The sequence below is a fragment of the Giraffa tippelskirchi genome, chromosome X, assembly GCF_054371585.1.
Source record: "Giraffa tippelskirchi isolate mGirTip1 chromosome X, T2T-mGirTip1v1.2.pri, whole genome shotgun sequence".
NCBI classification, from domain to species: Eukaryota; Metazoa; Chordata; class Mammalia; order Artiodactyla; family Giraffidae; genus Giraffa; species Giraffa tippelskirchi.
Genome location: NC_137289.1, coordinates 124,324,327 through 124,336,560, shown reverse-complemented (window position 1 = coordinate 124,336,560; position 12,234 = coordinate 124,324,327). Strand labels below are relative to the sequence as shown.

Genomic DNA, 12,234 nt, shown 5'->3' with positions numbered 1-12,234 from the left:
AAGAGTTGGACAAAATGGAGCAACTGAATGACAAGAAATCTGCTTATAGGATAGAGCTTTGAAAAATAGTCTATCTACCTTTCTCAGATATGTATGCCAATCAGATATATATTAATTGAGACCTGTAACATAAGAAGACTATTATAAGCCTATATACATGTAATATATATATATGTATATATATTATATATATATGCATTTTATATATATATTGGTTGGGTTGGCCGAAAAATTTCTTCAGGATTTCCTATACAATGTTATCGAAAAACCCAAAGGAATTTTTTGGCCAACCTGTTTGGTAGGTTTGTGAGTCTTTTAACACCAGTCCAACTCTATTACTAAGTAAAGATCCCTCTGGATAGATCTCAACTTCAATCAAGGATAGTGATTCTCAGCTGGAGAAAGATCATTCCCCATTGAGGGTTCATCAAAATCTTAGATGAAGTTTCCTTAAACATTCTCTACTATGGACCTGATTAAATTGCTGATGTTCTATAGCAGTTATTTCCAGTGTGGTCCCTGTAGCAGTAGCATCAGCATGTCTCTTCACTGCCTGTTCAAAAACCTAGAGTACCTGATATACAATAGATCTCAATAAACAATTAGTTGGTGAATATAGACTATATGTGTGCAGTGTAATCACCTGACAATTAGTTTTTCTGATGATAATGTAAGTGCTTGATATTAAGCTTTTGATTGCCAAGGCATCCACTTCAAAGACATCCATTTGGAATAAGCACATTACCAGCTACATAACTAGATAAAGAGTCAGGCTGCCTCACCCATGCAAGTTATCTCTTTTAGAAAGCCTAGATAGCTGAGTTTGCTTTTCTCTTCTAGCATTTAATTCCTATTCTTACATTTTAAATTCACCAACAGTGAACCCACAAAACCTAGGTATCCCACCCTTAACCCTAATAAAGGCAGAATACCAAGTTTTCTCTCTCTCTACCTGTGACTTCACTATGTGGTTCCAGGCATGCCTTATACCCTCCAGGTTTAGAGCAATAAACCAAGGCTTTTTTTTTCTTCAAAGTTCCCTGATGGTTGTTGCTGAGATGCTTCTTGAAATAATAATAAAGAATCACAAGAGCCAATACAGTCACTATATTGATTCCACTCAAGAAGTATCTGTGGAGGCTCCCACAAGTACTAAGGGACCAGGTGAGTGCCCCCAGCATTTCTAGCCAATAGCAACATTACTGATAAGCTGACTGACTCAAAACAGTGTATTACTGTGAAAGCATGTTTCCTTCAATATAAATGGTTGTTTATGAAGGATAGGAACTTAATTCACAGACATACTATTAAAAATATGTCTTCACAGTCTGACATAATAACTGCAGGTTATTTAAATAAGAAGAACACTTTCTACCTGGGAACTTCTTAAAAATCAAAGTTCTTGGGCCCCCCTAGATCCACAGAATCAGAAACTCTGGCTGTGGGTTCTAGTGATCTACGCTTTAACAAGCCCTGAAAGTGACTGTGATGCAGTGTGATGATGAGTGTGTGTGATATCAAACAACTCTACAAAAAAAGGTAACCCATTTACATTTTCATTTTAGATCCAGATGTCTATTCCCTAAATGTAAACTCTAGGCTTCAGATTCAATTTTGCAAGAATTAATGGTCCTAAGTAGGGGGGCAGTCTAATTGCTCCATAACTGCCTTCTGTTGTAGAACTTCACATTTTTCAACCAGAAGTTGAATATTAACGTAATCAAACTGATAATCTCATTCTTGGCCCAACTGGCCCTAACAACAATACAATTATTCAGGAATGGCATCTTGCTCTCTCTCACAACTTCCATTCTCCACTCACACAGATCTCCTTGGCCACCTGTCATATGACAGGCCAAACTTCAAGTATCCCATACTTCTGCATGCAATTCTTGTTGCCTTTGCCTTTCTTTAAATTGTCTCTGCATGGACAATCTCAGATTATGTGTCACCTCTTTTCAAAAGGTTTTCCTCCTCTCTAAGCAATTAGTCATTTTTCCATCTACGTTCTCATAGCACTTCTATTATATTAAAGGTCAAATTTTATTTTAATCATGTTATATCATTACTTCTTCCTTCAGATGATAATCTGGAGAAGAAAAATCATGTTGAATTGTGCCTTTTTCAGTGTACAGTACTATGCCAGCTACAGAGTTGGCAATCAATAGATATTTGTTGAATGCTGAAAGGTTATTTTAGCAACCATATAGCTCAAGTGGGACAGTACCAGAGTGAAAACTATTCTTTCCAAAATGAAAATAAATCTCTAAAGCCAATATATGTTGTTTTACTAGAAAGTTATGTAGGGCCCTAAGACAGAATAAATCGGATAACTAATGCATTTGCCTATCAGCTACAGAGAATTGTTTTTTTGCCAGCAACAGTCATGCTAATTGGTAAATATTTACATTTGCCAGCTAAATATGCTTGTCACTGAAACCACTCCATACTATGTAGGTATTGCAATCAACAACTTCATTTCTGTTGATATTTGAGCAAAACAGGTATACCTTCTAAAACTAGCTGGAATTATTAAGGCTCAATAACAGTGGATTGATAAAGAATAACATATTTCTAAGAAAGATGTGCAACGTAAACAATAAATTATTTGTCTTTCATTGAAAACAGTGAGAACAATCACAGTCTAATTTTCCTTTCATTAACTGAATGATATCCTTTGTTACTTGGGTACTTTGCAAAGATTAGATTCGGGAAAACATTCAAAGGAATGGTTCTCAATGGATTAGACCATTAGCATAATCATCTCTATTGCAAAAACTAGACACATCATTCTCGAAGTCATCTTAACATTTTGTGTAGATGTCATGGAGCCCACATGCCAGCAAAGCAATATCATGCATTTCTCACCAAATTATTTTAAATCAATATTTAAATTATCTCTTATACATAATAATTTGCTAATGTCGAATGGAAATAAAAATCAGTATTAATAAGTAACAGTATCCACAATTTACTGATGATATTGAAAACTAGATTACATCACTCACTAAACTCTAACATGTAAAACGTTTAAAATTTAATGTATTAGAAATCACTTGGAAAGAATCAATTAAAAGTCTTCCTCAATAGTGATTGAGTTTTGGGGTTGTTAAACATCCAAAAGTAATTTAAAGTTTCTGTTGGTATTGCAAGCATTAAATCTCTTCTCAAATTTTCAATGAACTCAAAATCCTTTTCCACTTCTCATAAAACCTATCAATTGTGTGACCTGTCCCAAGAAAAATGCAGCATTTTGTAGATGAAGTAGTTGTCACAATAGTAACAAATATGGAAATATCATGGGGTTTAAAGTCCAGTTTCCTGGCTTCCAGCTTCATCCCTTCCCTTTACTTTGAGCAAGCGACCTAAATCTCATTAGCTCACCCTGAATATTTATCTCATGAGGTCAGTACAGCAACTAACCATGAAAGCATATCTCAAGAGCATTATTAACAAAAGGATATATGGGAATCAAAAAGTTCCTATTCGTTACTATTTCTGAAATGAGGATTTCTATAGTCTCCTATACCAATATTCATCTCTTCAAAACAATTGTATCAAATAATTCAAGTGCTACCAAAGCCTTATATGGGCTTATTATGATGATCCAGAGACTTAGTTCACTATCCTTCAATCTCCCTATGACCTAATTCTTCCTGATACCAACTAGGAGGGAGAAACAGAAAGCCAGGAGCATACTGGTTTGTATCTGTTCATATTTATGGTGAACCTTCCATGACACAGCAGCTCTGCTATATTACTTCTGATAGTCAGGCCCCTTGTACACGGTGGTGGTTTAGTCCTACTAAGTCATGTCAAGTCATGTCCTACTCTTGTGAACCCTTGGACTATAGCCTGCCAGGCTCCTCTGTCCATGGGATTTTCCAGGCAAGAGTACTGAAATGGGTTGCCATTTCCTTCTGCTGGGGATCTTCCCAACTGAGGGATTAAACCCAGGTCTCCTGCATTGTGGGTAGATTCTTTACCGACTGAGCCACTAGGGAAGCCCCTCGTGTATTGTGGATATATATAAACTTGTTAGTACATATACATTTAGAACTGACATAGTGGAAAGGTACATACAAATTGTTATCTCCCCACTCCAGTACTCTTGCCTGGAAAATCCCATGGACGAAGGAGCCTGGTAGGCTACAGTCCATGGGATCGCTAAGAGTCGGATACGACTGAGCGACTTCACTTTCACTTTTCCCTTTCATGCACTGGAGAAGGAAATGGCAACCCACTCCAGTATTCTTGCCTGGAGAATTCCAGGGACGGCGGAGCCTGGTGGGCTGCCGTCTATGGGGTCGCACAGAGTCGGACACGACTGAAGCGACTTAGCAGCAGCAGAACTGAAACAATGTTTTTCCCCTATGTCTCACTATCCTCCTTTTATATAATGAAACTGTTCAACTAATTTTAAATATATAACATGCTTACTGTGTGTGCCTGCATGTTTGTGTGTTTGTATATGTGTGTCTGTGTGTGTGAACTGAGGGCATGGATTAACATAGAGAGTGTGGCAAGATGATGAAATATAAATATATGCTCTATTCCCTCTGTTCCATCCAAAGAGAGTAGCCAAAACCATCTTTAAGAAAGAAATGAGCAGGCATCCAAAGAAGTGACTAAATACACTATTCATTCAATTCAGAAAAAATATTACATGATAGCAAAATTGGCAATATTTTGTTTTCTATTTATACCATTTTTAATATATGTTTTCTCATAAAGTAGAACTAGACATATAAGGAAAACAAGAGTCAAAGAATTTGAACTTCAGGTGTACCTTTATGAAATGTCTTCAAGTGTGGATATAGCGATTTCTCCTAAGGCTCCATGGTACAGAGCTGTGTAAAGAAGCCTTGTTTACTGACTCACAATTTTAGTGTGAATTTGTATTATATCATGTTCATTATGCTGGCAAGATGGCAAATTATGGTGAATTCTTGGGAAAATATGTTGCTTCAGTTGATTGTATCTCATATTATTCATATCGTGAGAGGGTGTATCTGGGGTTTTTGGCATTGGCATATACATTGCATGGGCTTTCCCCTGTGGTTCAGGAGTAAAGAATCCTCCTGCCATGCAGAAGACATGAGTTCGATCCCTCGGCTGGGAAGATCCCCTGGAGAAGCAAATGACAACCCATTCCAGTATTCTTGCCTGGGAAATCCCATGGACAGAGGAGACTGGCAGACTACAGTCCACGGGGTTGCAAAGAGTTGGACCCGACTTAGTGACTAAGCACACACGCACATACATTGTGTCAGTGAAGACATTATCAATATCACAAACCTTTGAGAAGTTCACAGACAAAATCAATTACACAGTTTTACTTCATATAAGTCTAATACAAAGTTGTCTACTACTTTTGGAAAAATTACACAAAGTGAAGTTAGAAGATGGAAAAAAGTTAATTGCTAAATCCAGCATTGGATCAAATCCATCATATAACTCACTGATGCTGCTGCTACTGCTGCTAAGTCGCCTCATTCGTGTCCGACTCTGTGCGACCCCAAAGACGGCAGCCCACCAGGCTCTGCCATCCCTGGGATTCTCCAGGCAAGAATACTGGAGTGGGTTGCCATTTCCTTCTCCAGTGCATGAATGGGAAAAGTGAAAGTGAAGTCGCTCAGTCGAGTCCGACTCTTAGCGACCCCATGGACTGTAGCCTACCAGGCTCCTCCGTCCATGGGATTTTCCAGGCAAGAGTACTGGAGTGGGGTGCCGTTGCCTTCTCCAACTCACTGATAGATGGTTTAAATCTTTCAATTGATCTAGTAGTAAATATTTTACCCCACAAATTGCTTTTTCCTCTAATGCAAACATCAAGGAAGTTGTATGACAAAATTATTGGTGGTCATGATTTCAAAACTGTACTTTCCTTAAATGATTTTTTGAAAGAACTTGTGTGAATGTGCAAGATTTTTATAATGTGAATTATATTTGTGGTACAGTAAATAATAAACATTTTTTAGGATTATAAAATAGCTATAAATTACAAGAAGAAAACTTTTACCTTGAATTAATCTTACCTAGCAATGGCTTTGTGCTTATTTGGCAATAAATATTGTTTGCTTATCTTTATAGAATAGATGTGATAAATTACATTCTAGTAAAAATATTAGGAATTGAAGGTTAATAGAAGACTTATTTTGAAAAAGAGATAGGGCCTATTTTAAAATGGTACTGGAAAAATTAAAAAATCAGTTGGATTCTCTACAAAGATACTTTAAGGTTCAAATGACACAAAATAATAAGGTTATATTTAATCACATTTTCCCCTTAAACTATCCCTTATGTAGCTCAGAAACTACTTTGCTGTCTCCCTATACTTTACAGATATTATACAAAGGTGTATATGTGTATATATACCTCACTGATAAACATTTTACCTCATCATATTCATCTTTATTATTGTTGTATATGTTTCTCTCTGTCCAGTTTACCACACAGACAGATAATAATGTTTCACTGCTTTTTCTGTCTTTTTAAAGCCTTCCTCAGCTTTTTTTTTTCATTCAGAATGTCCACTTCTCTTAAGTTTAGTATATATTTAATTATCTGTACTACTGACCAAATGTATTTATTATACATATTTGGTGCACTAGTAATGATCAATGGGGCTATAAAGAAAACACACATTCTTGCCTTGCTCTCTGATGTTCCTTCCTTTAGAGTTTCTCCCTCAGTAGAGCTTGCTTCCTAAAGGTTTCTGGATTCATTCTAACTCAGTATTGCTTTCTCTGACTACCTAGAGACTACTTAGTGCTACTCTGTTTAGCAATTATCCAACATCTCCCAAATATGTATGTTCCATGAGATCGGAAAATTCAACTTTAAACTAATTTGGTGCCTCCTACAGGCCTAGACTTCTGCTCAGTTCCAGGAAGCAGTGAAATAAATATATGTCAAATGACATATCTTACAGCTATGTTTATCTTTTGGTACCACCGAGTAGCTTAAACTGAATCAATTAGCTTTCTCTTCTCATTATCTTCAAAAGCATCTAGATAAAATTTAGTCATCCAACCTGAAGTCATGGCAAGAAAGAAACCAGGTAACATGGAAAATATCTTTCAGATCTCTAAATGAAAAATCAACACACACACACTCATAAATTTTATCTCTAAATAGTTTCCCGCTATCTTTATAAATATATTTATTTATAATCCTGATACCTAGGATATGCCCAAATATGAAGCTCAGGCATTTAAAAGAATGGTGACTCTCCTGATCCAACTTTAATAGGTTCAGGGAGAACACTTATAAAATAAATGAAATAAATGGGAGCTGAATTTGGGGGCGGGCTATTTGTAAAAAGACAGTAAACACACTCATGCGTGTGATTATTCCACAGCTTTTAAAATATGAGGGCTCCTTAGGGTAGAGAGTGCCTAAGACAGTGCTCACAACGTTTCACAGAATATAAGATATCAAACTATGTTTGTTTATTAGCACATGCATTATGGTAAACAACACTTAGAAAGGTCAATGTACAGAGACTGATGATCTATTTAGATTTGTGGGAATGAGAATTCACAATGTCTCTCATGTTTACACCCCTTATTAAAATAACTAATTAGTTTAATTCAAAGCTTCAGAGTAATTATTATTATTATGAAAAAATCTCTTTATACTTTTGATTTGTTGACAGATCTGTTTGAAAGCTTTTATCTATTGTCTGCTACAAACTTCTAAAATTAAGAAAATTTCAATGAGGCCACTAGATACAGCAATTAAACCATACACAGCTATCTGATAAATATTCTCAGAATTATGAGTTCCTATCCTAAATATTTCTGAGTTTATTTTTCATTTGTATTATTATAATTTGATCTTTTTATATTATTTGCATGCCACTTACTTAAAAAAAGTTGAGATTTTTAAAACATATTTCATTTCTATGTTTACTAAAGTTCTGTAATAGCAATGTATTAAATACCTCAGCAAGTAAATATAAATGAAATTTGATTAGTTAAAATTCAGTAACTTTACTTCTTGCTAATATACCAAAAAGTACCTGGTGCAATTCTGCCGTCAACTACCACAAAGAATGGATGATACTCTAAAACCTTTTGAAGTAGTAAAGGGAACACTTTTTAGACTGCATCTCCTAGTAGATTTTTTGGATCTGCTGCCAAGATTTTCACAAAGTGAGACAAGCTCAAGAAAAGAGTAATTTATATATATTAAGGGTGTCAGGCATTGTGCTAGAAATTCTCACACAGTGTTCCTCCTTTAATCATCACAATAACATGCAAAATAACCATTATCACCATTTTACTTCTCTTAAAGCCTTGCATATAGGATCCATATTTTATTAGTTTTACACTTCCATTATCTGTATTTGACTGATTATACAGGTGCGCGCGCACACACACACACAATAGAAGGATGAGGAAACTGACTTACAAAACATTTGATTTGCCCAATCCACAATTATTAAATATAAATCAAGTCTTTCTAACCTTGAAACCCACAGCAAACCCCTTATATTTCACTCTTAATGGTAGCTTTCAAGGAAAGAACATTGTACTCTGTGTTCATGTAAAAATTACCTAGAATTGTGCTATTGATCACGAGTTAGTTGCATTTGCAAAATAAATAAATATTAGGAGTATGGATTGATGTCTACATAGAAAGAGAAGAAACTTATCATTGGGGCCAAATAGCCTATTCATTTTTCTTGTGCTTTGTAAAGATCAAGAAGGACCAATAAAATGACTGTTTTCAGAACAATAAAGATTTCTCCTATCTTCTTCTAGTATATGACATATACCAGCTACTTGATGAAGATCGCTGACAAAATCCTCTGGTGACTTATGTTGTTAAAGAAACTAATATTATGAAGAAGAATCAAAGGTATGTTTTATCAAATTAAATAATTTCTCTTTACCACATATTCTGTTGCTTCTTCCTTAATTAAAAGTCAAAATAATATTCCCAGATTTGCACAGTTAAAACAAAGGCTATGAGAAAAACAATATGGACATTTAAATCACACAGATGCACAGTTCATTTTGAAAAATCAGCATCAAGTTTCAATAGAGGAGCAACAAAATATCCTTACCTTAGAAAATTGTGCATTTATCCATTTTGTGAATGTTTTCTTTTGAACATCTTCTCTTTCATCTACAATGTAAAAAGAAAAAAGAAAGACAAAGAAATAGCATTAAGAAGCAACTTTGGATATCACTCATATTTTACAACCGAAATAACTTTCTGTTAATATACATTAGTGTTATTTTATATTTAGTGGTAAATTCACTGATAATGAAATCGAACATGAGTGATGTTGCTACTAGAGCATCCAAACTAAAATGAAATCTGAAAAATCATTGATACAGTCGAGTCCATACTCATTCAAATACTATATAAAAGCATTAAAAACGAGACTATTTGTTAATAGTGGTGCTTCTCTGGTGACTCAGTGTTTAAGAATCTAATTGCCAATGCAGGAGATGTAGGTTCGACCCCTGAGTCTGGAAGATCCCTTGCAGAAGGAAATGGCAACCCACTCCAGTATCCTTGCCTGGGAAATCCTATGGACAGAGGAGCCCGGTGGGCTACAGTTCATGGGGTCACAAAAGAGTTGAACACAACTTAGTGACTAAACACCAACAAAACAACTATAATGAGTAGATGCTCCAGTAGAATCAAAAGAAATAATTGTCTGTTATTTCTTCCCCAAAACTATTCCTGAGCATTTCCTCTTGCTCCATTTCCAGTCCACGAGGAAATTATTTTTTCCCCCTTTGTAATACCTGCATACTCTAACACAGGCCCCTAACATAGCCTTTTCCCATTATAGGAGAGGTTTCCTGATGATCAGGAGCATGGCTGGCTTATCTCTGTACCCCAGAACCTAGCATATTGTCTGCACAAATTAAGAGCTCAGAAAATATTTGATCAATATGTGAATGCATTAGAGGAAGGGGGATCGTAAAACTACAAAATTTCTAGAACTTCTCTTCATCTAAAAGTCAGGAAATTTCAAATCAAAATGCAAATGATACTCTTCATGGATTATGTATACAAATATACTCAAAGGAAAAATCCCCAAGGACTTCTTACACCAAGAGATTAGGGTGGAAAATTATTAAGAGCTTTGCAGAATTCAAGCTTCTAAAAATTATCTCTTTTTTCCAAAGCTGGAAGTTAGTATTGAGTCCAATCGACAGGAAAATCATCAATTGTGATTTATTAAAATGCTTTTTTGATGCTGAAGCTTATCTTGAAATTACTATAAATGCAATCATATTAGTCAATGTTGAATAAATGAGTGTATGTGAGAGAGACTTAAAACTGAGACATTTCATATTTTATTTACATGGGTCAAAAGAACCCTTATTGAAATGCCCTCATAAAATAACCTCATTTGCTCTCATATTATTTTTCAGTAGTCAGCCTCCATTGCTTCTGAAAACAGATGATATACAGTGAGCAATCACTTTCCTATGACACACATATCTATGCATTAAGAATGTCTGTTTATCTTTAAAGAGTATTATTAATCCATAAGTAGATATTCTTAAGCAATATAAAAGCGAATACTGGAAAAATAATAAACCTAAAACAATTTTCCTAGATGAGAAAATGTTATTTAGCATCACAAAATACTCCCTCCTTATTTGTGTTATTCCCACAAGCTACTGTGTATGGTCAAATATCAACATTATTCACACAGTAGAGGATACACGATAGCTATAACATAGAAATCTTTCCTTTGTTGACAAGTGTGAATAAATAAAAATGATACTAATAGCTTTCAAACCACATCTAGCCTCTTTTGAATATTACTGCCATAAATCTAATACTACTCTTTATAATAATAATAAATAAATAAACAGAATTTCAGATGGTCAAGATTTAACCCTTTTCGCTGACTTGCTATAAAGAAAGACAGGTCTGTACAGGTCTATTTCTCAACGGCAAACACATATATTCACAAAAGTTAATAACCTTATTTGCAATTCCACTTATTTTTCCTACATGTTCATATATATCCTATCTGTCAGACATGGGAGAATGAATCAGTCATTTGAAAGCATTCATCCAGAGGTTTTTAAAACATACCCAAACATCTTCACCAAAAGCTGAATATGAGGGTGTTTTGAAGAGATTTGTTCCAGATGCTTTTAAATGAAAAGTGGGTAGTAAAGCAATATTTTTATTGTTTTTGATTATATGTACAAAGAACAATTTTTAGATAGGCCTTGAAGGCAGAAGAGAAACCTTGACATTATGTGCAAAATATGCATCTGCTGTGTAAAAAGCACTAAATGTGAGCTTCATCATATAAACATCTTCACAAAATGTACTCTTGTACCTCTTTCGCTTTTAATGCAAGAAAAATATGCCTTCCATGAATTACCTGCTAATGTTTTCTTTTGGTATAGTAACATTTATTTTCTTTAAAATGACAAATATTAATAATACTAATATTATCATTATTATAAGATATAACATTACTATCTTATTGTTTACAAAGCTGTTTTACGTACACTATTTCAATCAGCCCATATGTAATTTACCATTTTATACATTAAAACTACAAGCTCAAAAGGAATAAAACTTAAGTGGCAGAGATGAACTGCTATAGATTATTTAAATCAAGGTCCGTGGCTTTTCATAGTGACCATGTTACATTATGCCTGTATAGATAATATGGAATGCTACAAGGTGATCAAAGTCATAAAAGGTGAACATATTAACACAAATAACAAATAGTCATGAATTTAGAGCCTTATTTTGAACAACCCAGGGTGTTTCATGTATGTTGTAACCTATGTGAATGACATTCTGGAATTGTAGAGTGAACAACCTGCATGTCTACATGTGTTTATCTGGAAGTGAAAACTGAACCATTTAATGATACTGTATAATTTGTTTGTTAATATTTTATATAATAATGTTCCTATATTTGCTAATTAATATTTGTTGTTTCAATTTTGGTCATATATTAGTATGACAAACATATTTTAACATACAAGGATCACCAAAAGTTACGTGTCTGCACATTACAATCCTCCCAAAACATGAATTTTACTTAGCCACAATAATATTCTGCTTTTTTTTTTTTTTTACTTATTTTACCATAAACATCATATGGGCTACCTTTTCCTTTTGTTTGCTATTAGAGATTCCATCATAATGAACATCTTCGTGAGTTCTTTTCCAACTTCTGCTGTATAACAGTCTTAGAAGAAATTACTAAGTCAACATTAT

At 34.5% G+C, this 12,234-nt stretch overlaps 1 protein-coding gene across 2 annotated transcripts in view; it reads right to left on the bottom strand.

Annotated features, from left to right (window-relative positions):
* DMD (dystrophin) overlaps positions 1-12,234 on the bottom strand; it is a 2,147,259-nt gene that overhangs the window by 1,947,211 nt on the left and 187,814 nt on the right. For both annotated transcript variants that reach the window (XM_081564318.1, XM_081564319.1), the window contains exon 2: positions 9,077-9,138. In XM_081564318.1, coding sequence (XP_081420444.1) covers positions 9,077-9,138 — 62 coding nt within the window. The remainder of the gene's footprint in view (positions 1-9,076; positions 9,139-12,234) is intronic.